The sequence below is a fragment of the Orcinus orca genome, chromosome 20 (genome assembly GCF_937001465.1).
Source record: "Orcinus orca chromosome 20, mOrcOrc1.1, whole genome shotgun sequence".
Classification (NCBI taxonomy): Eukaryota; Metazoa; Chordata; class Mammalia; order Artiodactyla; family Delphinidae; genus Orcinus; species Orcinus orca.
Genome location: NC_064578.1, coordinates 45,734,147 through 45,756,138, shown reverse-complemented (window position 1 = coordinate 45,756,138; position 21,992 = coordinate 45,734,147). Strand labels below are relative to the sequence as shown.

Here is a 21,992-nt window from a genome sequence, read left to right as displayed (position 1 = left end):
ATAATTTCAAATTTACAGGTAGTTCACAAGAATAGTGCAAGGGAACCCTCATGTATTCCAGATTCATCAACTGTTTACATTTTGCCATGTTTGCTTTATAATATCTCTCCCTCTCTATTTTTTTTTTCACTGAACCATTAAGGACTAAGCTGTAGACGTGAGGCCTTTTTACCCCTAAACGTTTCCACATATATATTCTTAAAGACGAGGACATTCTCTTATATAATCATAGTGCAGTCATCAAAATCCGATTGAACATTGATATGACAGTTATTTAATCCAGTTCAGCTGATTTTTCCCATGTGAGAATGTGGATGCATGGTCACTGAATCTTTCAATTGTTCAAGGAAAATGTTTAAAGGGATTTTTGATTGTTAAATCTGATTTTTTAAAAATTAATTGATTATTTTTGGCTGCTTTGGGTCTTTGTTGCTGTGGGCGGGCTTTCTCTAGTTGCGGTGAGCGGGGGCTACTCTTCCTTGCGGTGGCTTCTTCTGTTGCGGAGCACGGGCTCTAGGTGCACGGGCTCAGGAGTTGTGGCTCGCGGGCTCTAGAGCACAGGCTCAGTAGTTGTGGTGCACAGGCTCAGTTGCTCCGCGGCATGTGGGATCTTCCCGGACCAGGGCTCGAACCCGTGTCCCCTGCATTGGCAGGTGGATTCTTAACCACTGTGCCACCAGGGAAGTCCCTTTACATCTGATTTTTAAAAGCTGATGACTAGTTACCAAAAATTTAAAACATTGTAGGAGGATTATTCATTGCAACATGGTTTGTAATAGCAAAATATTTTTTAATTAAGAACCTTGAATGTCCATTGATGGGGTGTGGTTAAATGAATCACTGTATCCCCACGCAATTAGTACTATGCAGCCATATAAAAGAATGAGGATGCTGTTATGAACCTCTATAGGAAAAAGTCTTCGTCTACAAGTTAAATAATTTTATTAATTAGTAATAAATTATGGTTGTTTTAAATCACTACGTTTTGGGTATATTTGTTAGGCAGCAAGAGCTAAATGACATATTCAGCAAATAAATATTCAGTGCATAAATTTTAAAAAGTGTCCAGGCCACCCACCTAATTAAGATTTCTCTGGCGATCCAATAAATTACTATATCTACAGTCAGGACCTGGCACATAATAAGTGCCCAGTAAGTGTTTGCTGAGCTTCTTATAGCAACTTAAATGCAATGACCCTCACATGATATCAGATGGGGTTGAAGGTTAGGCTCTCCTGGGTCTCAGAGGGCCATTTTTAGGATCATCTGAACATTGGTACCCTCCCCTCACCCCCACCCACTAGGAGTTTACCTTCTAGTAGTGACAGCAACATCACCACCATGTCCTTCTGTAGATCCAGCAGCTCCTTCAACAGCTCTATCTGGCTCGAGTCCTAGAGACCCCACATCCCAACTTCGTGAGGGCTCTTCTCAGCAGAGACGCCTCCCCCACCTCCAGCTGCTTCCACCCACCCAGCAGGGCCTAAGACCCCTTTTCTTTCCCCGTCTTACCTCCGAGGGGACCCGAGTCCCGACATGTTCCTCGGAAGCAGGGGAAAAGGCAGAGAGACAAGACTGTGGGGTGAGATTGGCACTTTGGGGGAAGTGGGCCCAACAGGTGACGTGTAAGGACAAGGGCTGGCAGACAAGGAGAACTGGGAGGTGTATGGGGACCTGAGAGCAGATGCTTGGAGCCAAGAGAGACAGAGACAGACAGGGGCAAATACTGGGGACAGTGACACAGACCTGAGAAGAGATGAGAGTTCAGCACTGCACCTGGCCTACGGTGGGTGCTTGACACATGTTTGTTGAATGAATGTGTGATCGAAAAAGTGGGACTCTGGGTTCAGGAAGAAGGCTGTGGGACACAGCTATGTGCTTTCTGGTAAGCCATTTGGGAAGAATGGCTCTCCTGTCACAGTGTCTCATGTAGGGTCCACAGAAGTCTCCAACATGGTCAAAGTTCTGCCCCCTGGTCCCTATTTGTATTAGGTTGAGCTACATAAAATTGCTAGTCTTCAGTCATTTCTCACCAACAAAGTGGTAATTTCATATGGTTCTACCTAATGAAATGGAGGAAGGGGAAGGGTACCAGATAAATGGGATGTAAGGCTCCTTCTACCCCATGCTAGTTCTAGAGTTGCTGATTCTAATCCTAACACATTTCCACAGTTCCAAAGCTCTGCATTCTGACTCTAAGATTCCAACATTCCAGGATCTCAAGATCCTAAGATGCGTGAGTCCTGTGGTGTGTGCCTGTCCATGATGTAGCCCCTTGATTCTCTCAACAATCCCACTCTCAGAGCATATGGGACTAACCCCATCTTCCGGGTTGTAGGGGTGGGCATATAACCAGGACTGGCCAATCAGAGCTTTCTTTCCCCTGGCCAGGGTGATTGGTTCAGGAATGAGCATGTGACCTAGTAGTCGAATAAGAGAATACGGCAGATCTTTTTCTGGATCTAAAGAGGTGTTCTCTTCCCTCTGGAGCTGTTAGTGGAGCTCATGAAAGCCCAGGGCATCATTTTCCCAGCCCACGGGGAGCACCTGCTTGAGAATGAAGCTAGAGAGGAGAGGGACATTTCTACTAACAGCACTATAGGCCCCGGATCTGATCTGTGATGTGAACTGATAAATTCTTTTTTTGGAAGCTACCACTTTGCATTGGATTTCTAGCCCTTGCAATTTAACCTAGACTACGGCTGAGGAATTAATTCTGCAGGATTTGGAACACTACACTAAGATACCAATATCCTCTAGAATTTTAAGATTACATCAACATCCCCACTTGAACTCACTGACACTAAGAAATTGCATTCTTAAGTTCAACTCCTTTCAAAAGGTCAGATGACACCAGACAGGGTTTCTGCCAGTCCCTGTGGTGCCTTTGAATAAATTAGAAAAAGGCTTCCCTTCTTCAAGACTCTTTCCTGTTGGGAAATTATAATATACAGAATATTGCCATCTGCTGGAAAACTATTGCAATAAATACACCGATATATGTATGACGTCTAGGATGTGGATGGTGCCGTTTCAGATGCTGGGCCCTGCTGCAGCGCATATGGCAGCCTTGAATATGTTTACCAGACAGAAGCAGAACAAATGGATACGGTGTTTGTGAGGCATTGACAAGGCTGCAAAGGGGCGGGGGTGGTGGGGAAAAGGGGAGCACGAAGATGCTAGAGATGGGAGACGGGGCTCGACAGGGACCTTACATCATGGATGCCCTGGATAGATGTCATCTGCCGCAAGCAGAATAAAGAAGCAAAACACCCCTTCAGCCCCAGGCCCAGATCTAGAAGCCTACCCTCATCCTATCCCTAGTCCTGTCCGAATCTGGGTGACCTCATCAGAGGGGAAAGAACACCAACCAATCATAGAGGAGCTCTGGACCAGAGCGGGCGGGCCCCAAACGTCAGTCCAAGGGAACTGTAGATGGATAACCAGCCGATTGGCGGTGGCAGAGGAGGAGGCGGGGTCATGGAGAGAGCCAATCCAGAAGAAAGATGGATTTGGCCACGGAGAGGGACCAGTCTGCAACCTGCCGGGAGCACTGGGGTGCGACACGGACCGACGGGGCAAAACTTGGAAACGTGCCAGTTGGGGGATGCCTGGAAGCAGTTGGATGAAAAACAGAGAGGCCCGAACCTGAGCGAGCTTCATCATCATGTGGGCAAACACGTGCAGGAATCCCACCACGGCGTCCCAGAGGCGGCTGTGCGCTAGACTCTGCTGGTTCCCGGTGCAGGGCCCCTGTGGGGCAGAGAGAGGTTCTACGTGAGCGCGAGGCAGGGCGCGGGATGCGGAACTGCCCCGCCCCGCCGCAGCGGGCGAGCCCTACCTGAATGTATTCGGTGAGGCTGTTGAACACCTGTTTAGCCACAGACATGGCCTTGGAAAAGTTCCTCTTGCCCTGCTCCTCAATGACATCCTTGCCCGAGTAGTACCAGTAGAAGTCGCTGATGGATTCCTGGGGGGCAGACACAGTGTGAGGGGCTGCTGGTGCCAACCATGGCCCAACAGACCCCGACCCGGGTCACACCTGGACGGCCTCACAGCCTCACCTGAAGCCGCAGGAGGTAGTCCACAGTACAGATGATGATGTTAATAGTGGTTGTATTCCCTGTCTGTGTCCGTAGGTAGTTTTGGAAATCTAGAGAGGTGAAAAGTCACTCATTTATTGAGCATCTACCATGTGCTAGGGGAGGTGGACAGTGAGTCCTTTATTCTTTTATGCAATAAATGTTTATTGAGGGCCTATTGTATGCCGGAAGGCATATAATCATTAATTTACTTAAAAGCTCTTTATCAGTACCTACTATGTGTTAGGGGAAGATGGAGGATCATTTATCCATTTGTCTAATAAATATGTATTGAGGGCCTACTATGTGCCAGATGTGGTGGAGGGCCAGTCATTTACTCATTTTTTTCCCCAAAGTATTTATTGAGCACCTACAATGTAGCAGGGGGAAATGGAGATTCAGCCTTCGTTTGTTCACAAAAGTTTTTTACTGAATGCCTACTATGTGCTGGGGAGATCGGAGATTGATTATTTATTCATTCATTTATCCAAAAAATATTTATTGAGCACCTACCAAGAACCAGAGGAGATAAGCATTTGTTATTTATTTGTTCATTTATTTAATATATATTTATTGAGCATATACTATATGCTAACGGGAGATGAAGACTGGTCACATACTTTGATACTACAAATTTCCTGAGCATTTATTATGTGCCCTGGAGATACAGCAGTAGGAGAAGACAAAGTCCCTGCCCTTGTGAAGTTTATATTATCATGTAGTAAGTTTTCAGTCTTTTCTAACTACAGTAGGAAATCCAGTAAGTACATATTTACACTGAGACCCAGTACGCGTGTCTAATCTGAAATTACATCCACATATACCCGAAACAGAAGTTTCACATACCCTTACTATGTGCCATACGTTCTGCTATTTTCTGCCCTGTACTAGTCTAGTTAACTACAAATGAATTCTGAACTCAACCCACTAAATGTGTAGTTCTCAACCTCCCAACCCTGGCTGCACATTAGAAATACCTGGAGGATTTTAAATATCCCAGTGCTCAGACCCCATCCCAGACCAATTAAATTAGAATGCCTGAGTGAAACCTGAGCTTTAGTGTCTTGTAAAGCTCCCCAGGCATACCAATGCGCAATTAGGAATGAGAACCTCTGCGATAAACTTGATTCACGACCCTCTGGTGAGTTGGTTCCCACTATTTGAAAAACATTGCTCTATGGCAGAAAGCTGATAACTGTTAGAGCTGAGTGATGGCTTCTTGGGGGCTTATTATACCATTCTCTCTACTGCAGGGTGTGGTTGAGAAGTTCTGGAATAATAATGATGATGATGATAAAGATTGTGATGGGGGAAGCTCAGGGGGTTGGAGGAGCCCAGAGGAGATGCTTGACCCAGACAAGGTGGTCAGGGAGGGCTTCTTGGAGGAGGGGACCTCTGAGCTATGACCTGAAAGATGAGTAGGAGTTGGCTGCGCAAATTCCTCGCTGTGTGACCTCAGGCAAGTTATTGAACCTCTCTGTGTGGCAGACTGTGCCTTGGTTCCCCCATATGTAACACGGTGGTCACAATAGGCCCTACTTTAAAGAGCTTTGGTGAGGTTTTAATGCTTTAGCATATATAATGAACTGAGGACAGAACCTGGTACATAAGCGCTCAATAAACAATAGCTGTTCTTAAAGGGCCTTAAAGAGAGTGCTGAGGTTAAGAGCTGCACTTTGGAGCAGTGACTCTCAAAACATGGGCCCAGACCAGCAGCGTCAGCATCTTCCGGAAGGAAACCTGTTAGAAATGTAAATTCCTGGGCTCCGCCCCAGAATTACTAAATCAGAAAATCTGGGATGGGGTCCAGAAGCCTAGTTTAAAAAGGCCTCCTGGTGATTCTTAGGTACGCTTGAGTTTGAGAACAACCTCTGTAGGTCCATTTGCCAAATGACCAATTCATCAAATTATCAAGGCAATGAAAACAAGCTTCAGTGAAATCCTTCTGATGTTATAGCAATGTCACGTTGCCCAGGATGGCTTCAACAGCCCTTGAAAGCTTTTTTCTCCCAAAGTTTTACTTCCACCTGATTTCCCTATAGCCACTTCACAATCACTATATCAGGCTGAATGTCCATTTTGCCTGGTTTCACATTACAGACGAAAAGTATACTCAAATATTCAAGATTTTATAAGCAAATGGACAGGCTTTCCCATCAACCCTGTTTTCTAATTCCTTTTTCTGTGTTCATTTAAATCAGACTGTATGCCTAAATGGTTAATACGGCTCCCCGGCTTTTGTCTGCTCTGAATGGCACTGAATACTCAAGACCTGCAAGGCATCTGAGATTTGAAAGATATTTCAAATATTTATTCGACTGGCTGGTTAATGAATCCACAAATTTGGGCAGAGGACCAGATTGCAAATTTGGTGGGAGAGAGAAATCCCACCATAAGAACATTCTCATTTCCGAAAAGTCATAGACCCAGGGAATAAAATTCATTCTAAGCCCCAAAGACTGATGCCACCTTTGTTAAAGAAAGAAAACCCCAGTCACATGGCACAAAGGTATTTAATAAACCTCGAAGAAAAACTAGCTGTGGACATAAGAGCTTATGATAATACAAAACAATGGATCATGCTTTATCCTCTGTTGAAAAGAAAAAAGTGAAGATTAAAGACGTTTACCTTAAAGAACACTAGCCCAGTGGGGTGCGGGTTCTATGGAGGTTAGATTTATAATTACTCCCTTTCTTATCGTGAAGGTTAACTTCTGGGCAGTCTGTGGTTTCTTATCACCCACTAAGTGTTATAACCACAACCTTGAGACTGTACACGTTTGTCATAGGAAACTGCGTTGGGTACAATGTTAACTGTTCACAATTTCAACTATTCCTTTAACGTTGTAAGCTGTGTGCCACACGAGGTTGTATTTTCTCACCAATGATGTATTTAATTAACTTGCTGTGTCATCCTTGATCTGGTTATATTGCCAGAACCAGAACGAAAGTTGTGAAAACTCAAACTTGTTTAAGTTAGCCAAGAGTCTATAGGCCTTCCTCGTGGCCAAGTATTTTATAAGCAAAATGAATAGGTGGTTCTAATAGATGCGTTTAAAAATGCCCGGCAGTTTTTCCCTCTACAGACCCAGACTATGACCATTGACCACATTTACTGAACTTTGGAGGCTGCTGCGAAATGCCTGTGGAAAAGTGGCATGTGGCAAATGGCTCCTTTGTGAAAATTGATTTGGGGCCAAATCGGGTTTTGGCAGATTGCTTTTGGGGAATTGGACTGGCTAGAGGAGGTGAAAGTGAAGCAAAGCGGCTAGGCTCCAGACATGCAAGAGAGATTTAGGAAGGTGGGCAGGCAGCACTAGACACTGGCTAGAAGTAAAGAATGAACGACAATGGGATTGAGGACAAGGCCTGGATGGGAGCATTGAGGCCATCACTGATAAGGGGAAGAGGAGACTGGAGATCAACTCAGGCAACCCTTCCAGACCGACCCCAAACCTTGGCCTTCTCTCTATGTCAGCCACCCCTCCTCCTCACCGTTATTGTGCCCCTCGCAGAGCAGTTGCAGGAATCGGAACAGGTCTTGGGTGAATTCATCATCTGCCATGACCTTCTCTCCTGGGTGGAAGAGGGGGGAAGGGGCCAGAGGGATCAGATGCGCCAGGACACAGCACGCATGCACGTGGCCCATGCACACTGCACACGCATGCAGAAAGCATGGGGTGCGCAGGGAGGAGCAGCCACCCCTTTAAAGACAGCATGAGGGCCCCGGGCATCCACGACACCAGAGTCTAGGACATCAGCAGATGGAAACTGAGGTGCCCTGAGTCATGAAGCTGGGGCCTCAAGTATCTGTCTACAATATCACTGTCCCTTTGATGTCACCACCTGTGTGACAGCTGGGAGTGTCTGTCGACCTGGCAGAGGTTCGGGCTGCTGTTACCTCCCTCAGCCCCCCTCCAGGACAGTGTGGGGCGGTTAATGGATTACGGGGGGTCAGAGTCACTTTCACGCCAAGGCTCTGAGCAGGAGGGGATTGAGCAGGGGGAAGGGAATCCAAAGCCAGCCAATTGGCTCAGATGCCTTGAAAGCAGCCAATCCAGGAGAAGCAGAGGGGGAGGCATGTAAACATGCGCCAATCAGAACGGGCCTCTGAAAGAAGCCAATCACTGTGGGCTGTAGGGCAGGGAAGGCTAGATAGCAAAGGTTCGGGCCAACCAGAGCAGGCGTAGAGGAGGCACGCACACCAATCAGAGTGGCTGCTTGGGGGCAACCAATCTGGTTGGTGGATGGGAGCCCCAGACTCGATCAACATGGGGTCGCGGGCGCAGAGAGCAGGGTAGGTGGGAGAGGGGTTCACCCCACCTCGGGACTGCGAATCTGGGTCTGGAAGTCCGAGAACATCCATCTGGAAAGGGATCTTTGCCATCTTCTCTAGCTTCTGTTTTACACATGGGGAAACTGAGGCTTACGGAAGGTAAGCGTCCCATGTGTTGTTAGTGGCTAATCTGGGATCCGAATCTTGGTCTCTGGACCCCTGATCTCGAGACTTTCCTCGGGCATGGACCCTCCCTCCCCTGGATGACCCAGATCCTCAGCCCCCAAGTGGAGGGGATGGGTCGGGGTTAGAAGGAAGGGGTGGCAGTAGCATAGCGCGGGAAACGGACTAGGGGAATTACCGTTCTGGCGGTTGATGACTGGGGCAGCCGACAGGATGAGAGGAAGAAGCAGAAGAAAAGAGGGGAAAAGGAGGCAGAAGGGGACAGAGAGACGGACAGAAACACACACACAGTGACATGGTCAGGCATGAAGGCACAGACACAGAGAGAGGAACAACCCACAGAGAGGAAGAGCGACAAGGAGCAAGGAAGCAAAGAAGAGAACAAGAAGAGGGTAAAAGCAGAGAGGAAGAAAGAAGAGGGGAGAGAGAGAGAGAGAGACGGGTAGGTACAGGTGAAGAGGCAGGAGGCGAGGATCAGGGCAGAAAGGTTAGGCACGTCACAACACGGCAAAGAGGAGACTCGATTAACTCGGATTAGGGACATTAATGAGAGAACAGCAACCAGGGCTGGAGACTTGGGGCAAGTGGAGGGTGGGGTCCATGTGGTGATGGGTGAGAGAACACAGAAGGACACCCAGGGGTGGGACCATGGCGAGGGAGACTCTGGAGGAATGGGGGGGAGGCAGGACTGGGGACCACTGCAGGGGGGAAACCTGGGCACGCTCTTGGGGAGGGAAGGTGTCTTGGTGGAAGGGAGCTCTGGGCAATTGGGGGGGGGTGGATCCTGAAAGAAGGGGATGCCCCAGGGAGAGGGAAGCCCAAGAAGGCCTCACCGGTTCCATCCTCGTTCACCATGCCCAGCCCCTCTGCCTTGTTCTGTCTCTCGAAGGCATTGAGATCCAGGACACTGAGGGAAAGAAAGGAAAGATGGTGAAGACGTGCTGAGGCCTCTGCCCTCCTCTTTTCCAGAGCCTGGTAGCTTCCCCACGGTGGAGGGTGGTGAGCCGTCGTAAACCATGAGTGAGCTGAAATCAAGAGGAAGCAGAGGGCTTCCCTGGTGGCACAGTGGTTGAGGATCTGCCTGCTAATGCAGGGGACACGGGTTTGAGCCCTGGTCTGGGAGGATCCCACATGCCGAGAAACAACTAGGCCCGTGAGCCACAACTGCTGAGCCTGCGCGTCTGGAGCCCGTGCTCCACAACAAGAGAGGCCGCGATAGTGAGAGGCCCACGCACCGCGATGATGAGTGGCCCCCGCTTGCCGCAACTAGAGAGAGCCCTCGCACAGAAACGAAGACCCAACACAGCCATAAATAAATTAATTAATTAATAAACTCCTACCCCCAACATCTTAAACAAAAAAAAAAAAAGAGGAAGCAGAAACCAAGAGCTGATAGAAGCTATGCAGTGGCAGCTGTGAGGTCAGGTGGGGCAAGGATGAAATGTATAAAAGTTGAAATCAGAAGGAAACAGAAACCATCAATTAGCAAAAGCTTCAGAGAGGCAGCGAAAGTCAGTCAACCGCAAGAGGAGAACAAAGGCAGACGGCAGTGCAGCCACACGAATAGGGGTCATCGGAAAGAGCCCCAAGGCCCTGCTGCCTGAGTGTCCCCTGAAGACTCAACAACCTTCCGGTTCCAGCTGTCTGGATCCTTAATACAACTCGTTCTTAAAGTCTGTGGCATTTTGCCTCCCTTATCATTCCTTGTGAATCCTTATAATAAACTCTCTATTATTTGAGCTGGTCTGAGTGTGTCTCTGTTCCTGGAACCAAGAGAACAGACCTAGAACCGGAGGTGGTACGAGGACTGGGGGCTCGGCTACACCAAGCAGCTTCCCTAAAGATGTGCACTAGAGCCCACCTGCAGGTTTGCATCAGCGCCTGGATACTCTGGAAGAAGCCAACTTCCTTCTTGTCCTTCAGGTAATCCAGCATTTTCTGCAGAGGGGGTGGGAGTGGAGGGGGAACTGGGGGTCGCACAGGAACCTCCCACCCCTCCCAGCTCCCCTCCCAAGTGCCTTCGCCCATTACCTGCTGCACATCGGCATTGCCTCCATTCAGGATGGAGATGCCCAGCTTCAGGGTGGAGGACACCATGGCGCCCGTCTCTCCTGGAGGGGATGGGTTGGGGGGCGGGGCAGGCAACGGATGGTCCACTCAGTTTGGGAGCAGTGTTCTTCACTCACCAGAAAACAGCCATCCCGGGGGATGTCAGAGAATGGGGCAGAGGAGAGTGCAAGGGCGTGTATGCAGGGGTGATCAGGACTGAAGGAATTGGTGAGAAATTGCAAGGCAAGTGCGTGAGTGCAATCCACATGCATGAGGGGTGGGAGCGTGTGCCCGCTGGGCGCACAGGGGATGAGTGGGCTGGGGACAGGGGGGGTTCACTCAGGAGGAGCTGAATGCACGCGCAGGGCACCTTTGCAGGCACTGATCATCTGAAGCACCATCTCCGCGGTGCCCCGGTTGTGCAGCCGCGCCTGCTGGTACAGGAGCCTCTGCTTCTCCATCTCTTTCTCCTGCAGCAGAGCCCGGCCCACGGAGCTGGATGAGTCCAGGCTCACCAGCCCAGCCTTTCCCCCTCACAGCCTTGCCCTCACCGCTGCCTTCCTGCTCCAGCCACATCCCCTGGCTCATCCCTTCAACTGTAAGCTCCTTCTATCCCCTGGGACTTAAGTCTGCGATTTGCCTCCTGCACCTACACAGGGCTGGGCATGGAGCAATCGTAACCTGGCCCCATGCACCTCCAAGGGGTCAATAGATAGAATCCCAGGGGTCTGTGAACATGGATGGGGGAAAAAGTTATACTTTTATATTTCCCATCCTCCCTCTGAAATGTAGCATTTCCTTCCATCATGGATGAGGCCATAAATCACAACAACATTAGCAGAATCCGTGGTTGTGTCATCCGTACACATCACAGATGTCTCCGTATCACATCATTTTTGAAGACATCTCGAAACATCACCTTTTTATTTTTGGCCGCACTGCGCAGTTTGCGGGATTGAACCCGGGCCCCCGGCATTGAAAGCACCGAGTCCTAACCACTGGACCACCAGGGAATTCCCTCGAAATATCACTTACGTTCATCACTACTTATCAATTACAGTAGCTCCTGGATCCACTGTTAGTTCTTGTTATTTGGTAGATTAATAGAGAAGTACAACTATTACTGTGTCACAAAGTTTTAAAGCCATATTTTGACAACTATTTCAATGTGCTTGTTTCCTCTGCTCTGGATTCGTTTTATACATTTAAGTACAGGATTCTGAGAAAGGGTTCATCCGATGCCAAAGGGGACCCTGACACAAAAAAGGTTGAGAAACTTGGGGAAATGCTTGCCGATCACCTTAATGAGTGAAAGGACGGGTTAACTGCATTTACGAGCTCTCTCTCCCTGCCTGGCCTTTGCGTATGCTGTGCCCCTACCTGGAACACCTTTCCCTTTTTCTTCAACAAGCACATTCCTTTTATCCTTCTGCTCAGACATCCCTTCCTCTGAGAAACCCTCCCTGAAACCCTTCTCCCCGGGCTGGATCAGGCGTCTTGCCTGGGCCCGCATGACCCCCCTGAGCTTCCCTGGCTTCCCCCCGCCCTGACCCCTCTGCCCGTGCCTCCCCATTCCCGCCCTGACCATTTTGCTGGAGCTCCCCTCATCACCACAGTGGATACTCTGTGCTGTTACGGCCTGCTTGGTGTAGCTGTCTATGTGCCCAACATCACCCAGCCTAGGGCCGGGCCCAGAGCATTGCTGACTGAATGGGGGATAATGAAGTCAGGATCCCCCATCCCTTTCTTCAGGGACTGCTTGATCCCACCTACCTCAAAGGAAAGCTCAATCTCCTCTTCTTCAGCTTCGCCATTCTCCCCTCCCTCCTCCAGGTGGCAGCTCTGGGGATAGGGCATCAGTTAGAGATGATGGTGAACAGAAGAGATACCCCAGGCCAGTTCCAGCCCTTTCAGTGGACAGGCATTGCAGCTGAGGGGGAAGGGAACCTGCCCTAAATGGGGGCAGGGCCTCACCTTTGCCATGATATCGGCATACGCTATATACAAGTAATCTTCTTCCAGTTTGCTGAGGAAGTAAGTGGGGAGACAGTCAGGACCCAGGAGAGAGGAACCCCATCTTATAACAGCTTCCAGTTTTCCTTTGGAGAGCCACCCCTCCCCATGCTCAGGCTGTGTGGTTTGGATGGGGTAGGACTCTCCATTGCCAGACTGGGCATGTGATCAAGGCTGAGCCAATCAGTACTTTCTATCTGCTTGGCTACAATAACAGGTAAGAGATGGTCATGTGATCCACTCTGGTCCACTGGAATTCATTATGGGAGTTTTGCTGAAGCTACTGATAGAGCTGCTCCCTTTCCACTGGGGTTGCTGTGATGGTGTGATGGAAGCCTGGAGCTTCCGGGGCCATCTTGCCACCTGACAACTGGTTGGCTCACCTGACAACTATGACCAACCACCTCCTTAGGTCTCCTCTATAATAATAATACTAATAACAGCAGAGGTAATGGCCAACACCCACTGAGTTTACTCTAGGGTGGTTTCTGTTCTAAGCGCTTGGTATATAATAACAAATTGATTCTCACAGTAATTCAATGAGGTAAATATATAGTTAACCCTTGAACAATGTAGTTTTGAACTGCACAGGTCCACTTACATGTGCATTTTAAGAAGAAACACTGCTACAGTACTATGCAATCCATGGCCGGTTGAATCCATGGCTGCAGAACCGGAGATATGCAGGGCCAACTATAGAGTTATACCTGGACTTTTGACCACATGGAGGGTCAGTATCCCTAACCCCTGCATTGTTCAAGGGTCAATTGGATTACTAGCCCCATTTTACAGACGAGGGAAACTGAGGCACAAAGATCCTTCTTCGCCAGGGTCATAGAGCTTGTACTGGGATTCAAACCATGGAGCTTGTACTGGGATTCAAACCTTGTACTGGGATTCAAACCTGGACAGTCTAACCCCAGGGTCATTGCCGTCCCAGAGGACAGAAAACAGAATACTCAGTTTCCCAGTCTCCCTTGCAACTGATGGTGGCCTGATGTCAGAATTCTGGCCAATGAAACATGTGCAGAAGCCCACCAGGGAGAGCCTTCCTAGGACAAAAAGGTTTTGGTCTTGCTTAAGGGAAAGCCTTTCCCCTTCTTTCTGCCTGACATGTGGTCATGATGCCTGGATGTCAGCATCCATCTTGTAACCACCAGGCAACAGCTCAGAATGGCAGGGCAGAAATCCTGAACGAGTCTGGGTCCCTGTCAGTGTCATTGTGCCACTGCCCAGCCCTGGACTCTCCACCTCCTGACTTGATATTACATAAGAAAAACAAATCTCTGTGCCTCTATTTCCTCATCCACAAAAAAAAAAAAAACGTTGATAATAATATCTATCTCATAGTGTGACGATTAAGGGAGAGGATCTATATGTCAAGTGTTTAGCATGATGCTTGACACATAAAAAAACATTTAATAAACACTGCTATTTATTCCCATGACTGCCACTAGCCCACACGAAGCTTTTGTGTGAAATAGACAAAGGCCCCCCTTCCTCACTGCCATCTGTTGGAAATTTGTCATAATATTCTGATTTTCTCCCTATAATATACTGTAGTACATTGATTTTGTTTGAGCAAGACATTTTCTTCTAGAAAAAGCCTAAATCAATATTGCCTGTGACGTGAACACTTCAGAGGAGATGCCCTTGTGAAGTGCTCAGTCTGCACAGTGGTACGTGGGAGCTCTGCCTGTCCTAGTAAAATGATATTAGAAGATCCGCTATGGGGCTCCCACACAGAGGGTCTCTCTTGAGTGACAGGGAGGTTGCGGGAGTGGGCAGAGGTCGCGGCTTTCTCTCTGGGACCTAGGAAGGGCCCTCACCTCTTCTCAGTCAGGGCGGTACGGCTGAAGTGCAGGACGAGCTGGTGCAGGGGGTCTGGCTTCTTCTCCTCCACCTCTTCCTCCTCCTCTTCCTGCTCACCAGCTTTCTGGAGGGAGGTGTGGGGCTCGGGGGAAGGGCTTCTAGGGTCCCCACCTGTCTCCCCCCTAGCCCTGCTGGGCTGTTTTTGTTTGTTTGTTTGTTTGCGGTACGCGGGCCTCTCACTGCTGTGGCCTCTCCTGTTGCAGAGCACAGGCTCCGGACGCGCAGGCTCAGCGGCCATGGCTCACGGGCCCAGCCGCTCCGCGGCATGTGGGATACTCCCGGACCGGGGCATGAACCTGTGTCCCTTGCATTGGCAGGCGGACTCCCAACCACTGTGCCACCAGGGAAGCCCTGGGCTGTTTTTTTTTTTTCTCTCCCCCCACATCCTTCACCCGGCCCTGGTCCCCATACCCCCCAGTGCGAAGGGCGACCCACCCCTGGAGGTGTACAATGGACGGCTGGGCCCCAGTCCTATCCCACTGTGCCCCGACACTCCCAGGCAGGCCCCAGCTCACTGAAAGGTCATCTATCATGCGGCCCTCGAAACTGTGGTCTTCAGTCAGGATCCACGCCGCCTTGTAGCTCTCCACAAACATGTTACAGGCCCGTTGCCTTTGGGGGAAAGATGTGCGGTGTCGCCGAGACCTCCCCGTCCACGCCTCTCTGTCCTCCCACATATCTCCTCCCCTAACCACTCCCCAAAACCCCACTGGGGTTGACACTCCATCCTCTTGCCTCTTCAGCCACTCTTTCTCCAAGGCCCCTAGAGGTTCCCTCCTCCATGGGTGAGGGGGGATGTCTTACGTGGGCAGGTTGTACAGGGGGGTCATGCGGAAACAGGCGACGACCGCCCTCCGGCGCTGCTTGGACAAGAGCTTGTGCCACACGGCCTTCTTGGACTTATAAGGGTGCTCGATCTGGAGGCGGGATTATCTGTCACGTCTCCAGACTCTGCCCCTGGTCTGATTCTCACTTCCAGCCCCGAGTGAAACTGCCCGTCAGTGCCCACGTCCAAATTCAGGCCCGACTCACAGGGCCGAAGAAACACCCTGGCTCCACCCACTCTGCTATCAGACTGGAATTTCCCTCCTACGCCCCGCCCGCAGACCCGGGGCCACTACCCAGACCCCGCCCCCATCTCAAGACCCGCCCAAGGCACTGCCCGGAGAGTCAAGGCGTCTTCACTGGGCCTGACTCGCAGACCCAAAGTTCTGCCCCTGTCGCCGTTCCCAGGCCCAAGATTTAGCGCCAGGTCCTACCCCCCAGATCAAAGTTTCCATCCTAAGTCTCGCTTTAAACTCAACTGTCACCACACCCAACAGATTAAAGGCCCGCCCCTTGCCGCGCTCAGAGTCCCAAGGTTCACCCTCAGGCCCCTCCCACAGGCTCAAGGACCGCCCCAGGCCCCGCCCAGAGACGCAAGCTTCGGCAACTCAGTAGTAAGACACCTGCTCCAGATGATAGAGCACTGCAGACACTTCCTGGACTCTGCGCACGATTTTCTCCGGGTCGTCAGCGTCCTCCTCGCGGCCCGGGAGGCCCCGGTACAAGGCCATCTGCCAGCGTAGAGAAGGGGAGCCTTCGACCTGAGAGGAGGAAGGACGGTCCGTATGAGACCCCTCCCCTGCCCGCTCCCTCCTCTCTCAGCCGGGCTTCTCGAAGCGCCCCTCCGCTCAGAGTGGGCTTCTCCGGCCGCTCCACCCCCCATTCAATGCTGTGATGATTCACTGGGGTGCTGAATACAAGGTTCCTCTTTCGATGCCTGATACATAGTAAGTGCTCAAACGTCGGCTGTTACTCTTGCTGTTAACCTGACATGCCCGTTTCGGTTGCACGAGGAGGAGGAGGCGTACCTTTCCCTGAAGGTGAAGGTTGTTTTGCAGAAATTCCCGGACCTCCTCATCTGTGTCTTTCTGGGGAGACATGACAGGCTGGGTCACTCGGAGGGCCAAGCGTCCTCCTTGACCTACAACCCTTTCCCTTCCAGCCCCATCACCCCAGCAACTGGTGAGAGGCTTGTGTGGGGAAGATCTGAGAGAAACTGAAAGGATCCACAGGTCAGGAGTGGTCAGAGAGGAGTCCTAGAGGGCATCAGAGGCCACAGAGGAACCTTGAAGAGACAGGATTAGAGGGGCCTCGTTGGGGGTGTGAGAGGAGGTAGGGGGTGATATGAGGCTATCCCCAAAGGTCAAAAAAGGTCAGAAGAGGGTCAGAGTGGGGCTGGGAGTAAGTGGGAGATGGGCAGGGAGTTTCTGAAGATTAGAGGTGGGCGAGGGGGATTAGAAGGAGACGATAAGGTCAGCAGAGGTCATAGGGGGTCAGGCAGATCACCCAAGTCACTGGTGGGGTTTACACGGAGGCTAAGGGAGGGATCAGTAGGGTGGGGTTTCCTTAGGGTCCCAGGAGAGGGGGCCCTCATGACGAAGTAAGTGGGCAGAGGGGCCCAGGAGGGCTCGTAGGGATCTCAGCAGTACTCAACAGGTCCTAGGAGGAGAAAGGGGGTGCTTGTGATATCAGGGGAGAGTCAGTGGTCTTCAGGGCCCTCGGGTTAGATTGTCAGGGTGCTTAGCAGGGTCCTGGGGTTCTAGGGGTCTTGGGGCAGAGCCCTGGGAGGGCTTCTTGGGTCCCTGAGGCCACAAAGGATCAGGGAGGGGGGTTGTTATCCCATACAATGGATAAGAGGGGTCCCGGGAGGCCTCTTTGGAACCCCAGAGGGCTTAGAAGGATTCAGGGGCAGGGTCAATTGAGACCTCAAAGGTTTCAGTGTGTCCTGGGGAAGAAGCCATTAGGATCCTGGGGGCTACTTAGGGTCACAGGGTGCTCACTGGGCCCGAGAGTCTTTGGGGGCTCAGGTGGGTGTCAACAGAGTCCCGGGGGAGGGGTCAGCAGGGTCCTGAGGAAAGATGTGGTGAGCTGGAGAGGTCAGTGGGATCCCAGAGGTTCGGGGGGGGGGGTGGCCAGTGGGGTCACGAGGGGCTCAGTGGGTCCTGAGGAAAGATGTGGTGAGCTGGAGAGGTCAGTGGGAACCCAGAGGTTCGGGGGGGGGCAATGGGGTCACGAGGGGATCAGTGGGTCCCGAGGGACTTGGGGAGGTCCTGGTAGAGGGCTTGGAGGAGTTTCGGGGGGCTCATGGGGTCTCAGCTGGGGTCCCCAGGTTCCTAGCAGGTCTGGCATGGCAGGGGTGTGGTGCTCTCAGTGGCCTTTCCAGTTTCCAGTGGGGTCCCAGTTAGGGTCCTTTGGTCCCAGAGTTCTGACAGCATCCCAAGTATCCTGTGGGGAGACTCAGGGCATCCTAGGAGGCCCAGTGGATCCTCAGGCTCCTGGAGAAGGATGCAGTAGGGTCCTAAGGGAGGGCCTTAGTGGGATCCTGGGGGTTCAGTAGGGTCCCAGGGGCTCAGTGGGGGTGCTGAGTGGGATCCTGGTAGGTTCTCAGAAAGGGGCTGAGCAGGCACCAGGGCATAGCGGGTCTTGGCCAGTGTAATGAGCTCCTGGTCCGTGGGTGCACACATGTTCAGGCCGATGGGCAGCATCTTCTTGAGCGTGGCCACAATCAGCGACGTCTGCACGGAGTACCGGTCCCCCCGGCGCTTCTTCTTGGTGCGTTCCTGGTCTGAGCCACCTGACTGTGGGGACACGGGGGCTCAGCGCCAGCCTGAGTCTCAGCCTGGCCCCTGCTCCAGCCCCAACCAGCTACCATTGTCCACACTCCAGCCCCCGCCTGAATACTAGGCAGCCCCCACCCATGCCAGTTTCCACCCCAGACCTTGCTAATCTTTCACTTCAGACCCCCAGCCCTGACCCTAGACCCTCCCAGATCCAAGCCTCTATCCCAAATTCCAACTTCTATCCCAAATCCTTCCAGATTTCCCTCCATTCCAGGCTTTCTCAACTTCTGGCAGTCTTCTCTCAGAATCCCCCCAGAACTTTCAGTAGGACACCCCTCCTGCCCCTACATAACACTTACAACCCCCCCTTCAGAGCCCAAGACAGAGTTCCCAAGGGTGAAATGAAGATGTAGAACCGTAAAGAGTCGCAAGAGACGAGAGAAGTTGGAAGAAAAAGTGAGAGAGAGACACTGAGAGACTGAGACAGACAAGGAGACAGAAGATGCCAGAAAGATCCAGAAAGATCTGGAAGCAGAAGCACAGAGCACAGAGTCCCACAGCCATGTTCTGGAGCCTTGGGTGCAGACCCATGGCCTGGGCCACCCCAGTCATGCCAATGAGAAGCCCCGGTGACACGCTTCGGCCGGAGCCACATCCACGCCAGCTTGTGATGTGGAGCATGACCCATGTGCCAGCACATGCAGCGTCTCGCTGGGTCCTCACAGAGCCCTGGGGCTGGGGGGCCACTGCCTGGATGCCCTCCAAGGCCCAGAAGGTTAATACACTTGTCCAAGGTCACACAGCTAACTGCCAAGGGTCAGGATTCTAACCCAGGTCCATCTGATTCCAGAGCCCAGGCCTCAAACCCAACCGTGCACGTGCCTTTCCCACCCCCATTCCCATTCCCTGGGACCTCAGCCCAAAATGCTTTGAAGCTTTGGGGAAAGCTGAGAGGGGAGTTGGTTTTTTTTTTTTTAAACAAAAGTTAAAAAAAATTCAACAGTCAAAAGTTGAGGGCCGGGAAGGGAATGGTTGGTAGGAGGTGGGGTGGAGGAAGAGAAAGAGGATGGGGGCTGGGGAACAGGGGCAGGGGCTTTCTGGAGGCAGAGCAGAGGCTGGGGTTGGGAGCGGGGTAGAGGGTATTAGCCAAGAGCCATGCGGAAGATCCCAGACGTGGGGCTGACCTGTACATCTCCCACCTGCTTCATCAGGTTGCAGACAGAGACAAGAAGTGTTACCCCAGTCCCTCCGAGAACCCCAGGCCCCCTCCAAGTCAGCCCTAAGCGCAGCTCCTCTGCCCCACCCTGATGCAAATCCCCCAGCTGGGCATTTCCAGACCTCACTCAGGGTGGTGGGTTTGTTCTCTAGACCCTGTCCTTTAGGGGGCAGTTCTGGGAAGGATAAGAGGAGAGGAAAGGGGGAGGTGTGGGATAATGGGCTAGAAGGAAAGAAGTGGGTGAAAGGAGAGGAGGAAATTGGGATGGCGGAGGGACATGGGGAGGAAGATGGGGAGGAGGGTGACGGGGAGGAGAAAGCATGTAGGGAGGAGGGAGGAGATGGGAAAGAGGAGGGAAATGGGGGGAAGGAAAAGGACGGGAGGGAGGAGGTGGGGATGAGAGAAGGGGGAGGTGGGGAGGAAGGAGGAGGGAGATGGGGCTGCTATGAGGGCTGCAGGGAATGTGACTAGGACAGGGCAGGCCGGCAGGGTGAGGAAGGCTCAGGTAGGAAGCCCAGGAAGCCGTTCCCTCCCTCCCTGCGAAGTCCTCTTCCCAGAGCAAAGCACCCACCTTGGCCATTTTGCTCTTGCTGTCTGCAGTCAGAAATGACATGTTGTTGATCTCATTCTGGACCACAAAGTTCTGCTCTTCGCGCTTAAAGTTCTGGGGGTGCGGGGAGGCAGTGTTGGGGATCAGACAGGGTGGGGGAGGGCATCTTTGGGCAGCAGCTTCTCGGCTTACAGAGAGGAGGGGCAGGGTGGGTGGGGACTCACGTGGGACTTGGACCAGTAGATGAAGATCTCGCCCACCATCCTGAACAGCTCCTCCGCATTGGGATTGGGCTCGGTCAGCCAGTGTGCCCTGGGCAGGCAGGGGAAGGGGCTGGTGAGGGATGAGGGCAGGGACCCCCACAGAAGGGGGCCACATGGAGAGACCTCAGGGGAGGGGATCGGAGACTCCAATGGGAGGGATGGAGCTTTCTAGGGTAATCTGGCCATTCAGATGCTTTAAAAATTATCAATGACCTTTCCTTAAAAAATGTTTTTTCTTTCTCTAACCTTCTTATTGAAGTATTACGTACAAAGTTTCAACCTGATGAATTATCACCAAGCGAACACACTTCTGTAACTGCCACCCAAATCAAGAAATAGAACATTTCCAGTCCCCGGTCTGAAAGATGCCCTTATCCAGACTTCTAGACCATGAATTTCTTTTTTAAGATTTAAAAAAAATTTTGTCTCTAAGATTAAAAAAAATTTTTTTAAGATTTAAAAATAATTTTATTTATTTATTTTTGGCTGCATTGGGTCTTCGCTGCTGCACGCGTGCTTTCTCTAGTTGCGGTGAGCGGGAGCTACTCTAGTTGCGGTGCGCGGGCTTCTCACTGCAGTGGTTTCTCTTGTTGCAGAGCACGGTCTCTAGGCGCACGGGCTCAGTAGCTGTGGCTCACAGGCTCTAGAGCACAGGCTCCATAGTTGTGGCACATGCGCTTAGTTGCTCCGCGGCATGTGGGACCTTCCCAGACCAGGGCTCGAACCCATGTCCACCGCATTGGCAGGCGGATTCTTAGCCACTGGCGACCAGGGAAGCCCCTAAAGATTTTTTTGATGTGGACCATTTTTAAAGTCTTTATTGAATTTGTTACAATATCGCTTCTGTTTTATGTTTTGGTTTTTTTGGCCGCGAGTCATGTGGGATCAGCTCCCTGACCGGGGATCGAACCTGCACCCCCTGCATTGGAAGGCGAAGTCTTAAGCACTGGAACACCAGGGAAGTCCCCTAGCCAATGAATTAGTTTGGTCCGTTCTTGAATGTTACATCAATAGATGATACAATATGTACTCTATTTAAAATTTTCTGGTTTCTTTCATTCAACCTGATGTTTGAGAGATTCATCCATGTTGCTGGGTGTTGCAACATTGCCATGTAGTATTCCACTGTGTGAGTATACCTCACTTTACTTGCCCAAACTTTTTGACCCAACACTCCTACTCCTAGGAATCTACCCTATAGCGATACCCACTCATGAGCACAAAGATGGGTGTACAAGGATGTATACAGCATGCATACCACTGCTTCCTGCTTCAGCTCCCATGACAGACATAGCTAATCAATCCAAGCACCCTTTCTCACAAAGCCCTGATGCAACCTTAAAATCTTTTTCAACCCAGAGGGAACTTGGAGTTGAATCTTGTTCACTATCCCTGGATTTGGCTGCACCTAAGACTCAATAATTCTTTAAACGTTGCTTCTGATTTTAGGGAGATGTTAGCAATTGGTTGATACCTGCGCTTGCCCTTTTATAAAGACCTATGTTTCTGGGGGTAATTAGTCTGGACTATCTTCCTTTCTTCTCTCAGTGATGGAGGAGGGCCTGACCATTGGACTTCCCTGCACAAATCAGGCATCCTGTCTACCCAAGCCTGAAGACACAGTGCTGGGGGAGAGAAGTACGGCTCCTTATGGCCGATAGTGCAGCCCCCACGGGGCCTCAGATTCAGGAGGTTTAAAGGAGCAGAAGGGGAGAAAACACAGGCTGGCTTTTGTTGGTCCATAAGCAACAGGGGCTGGGGGTCAGAAGGTTGGGTAGGACTGAGTGAGAATTGCAACAAGTTTATAGCAAGTCAGAGGCGAGAGGTCAGATGGGGTCCAAGGAAGCCAGGGGTCAGGCTGGGGTGTGTGGGGGGACGGCTGG

General features: G+C 51.2%; 1 protein-coding gene and 1 long non-coding RNA gene across 5 annotated transcripts in view; one reads left to right on the top strand and one right to left on the bottom strand.

The window, feature by feature from the left end:
* The window catches only part of RYR1 (ryanodine receptor 1), a 118,232-nt gene that overhangs the window by 31,337 nt on the left and 64,903 nt on the right, over positions 1-21,992 (bottom strand). For 3 of the 4 annotated variants that reach the window (XM_049703667.1, XM_049703669.1, XM_049703670.1), the window contains 20 exons: positions 20,071-20,158; positions 19,868-19,960; positions 17,928-18,098; positions 16,329-16,388; positions 15,924-16,061; positions 15,280-15,392; positions 14,991-15,087; positions 14,433-14,539; positions 12,565-12,616; positions 12,364-12,432; positions 10,961-11,060; positions 10,573-10,652; positions 10,403-10,479; positions 9,375-9,448; positions 8,720-8,737; positions 7,578-7,658; positions 4,065-4,153; positions 3,842-3,970; positions 3,649-3,753; positions 1,313-1,394 (listed from right to left, as the gene is read on the bottom strand). In XM_049703667.1, the coding sequence (XP_049559624.1) occupies positions 1,313-1,394; positions 3,649-3,753; positions 3,842-3,970; positions 4,065-4,153; positions 7,578-7,658; positions 8,720-8,737; positions 9,375-9,448; positions 10,403-10,479; positions 10,573-10,652; positions 10,961-11,060; positions 12,364-12,432; positions 12,565-12,616; positions 14,433-14,539; positions 14,991-15,087; positions 15,280-15,392; positions 15,924-16,061; positions 16,329-16,388; positions 17,928-18,098; positions 19,868-19,960; positions 20,071-20,158 (1,823 nt within the window). The remainder of the gene's footprint in view (positions 1-1,312; positions 1,395-3,648; positions 3,754-3,841; positions 3,971-4,064; positions 4,154-7,577; positions 7,659-8,719; positions 8,738-9,374; positions 9,449-10,402; positions 10,480-10,572; positions 10,653-10,960; positions 11,061-12,363; positions 12,433-12,564; positions 12,617-14,432; positions 14,540-14,990; positions 15,088-15,279; positions 15,393-15,923; positions 16,062-16,328; positions 16,389-17,927; positions 18,099-19,867; positions 19,961-20,070; positions 20,159-21,992) is intronic. The other variant, XM_049703668.1, reaches the window with a different exon arrangement.
* LOC125962736 (uncharacterized) lies at positions 8,304-9,923 on the top strand. Its single transcript, XR_007474396.1, has 2 exons — positions 8,304-8,517; positions 9,511-9,923. It is a non-coding gene; the product is annotated as an uncharacterized LOC125962736 (long non-coding RNA).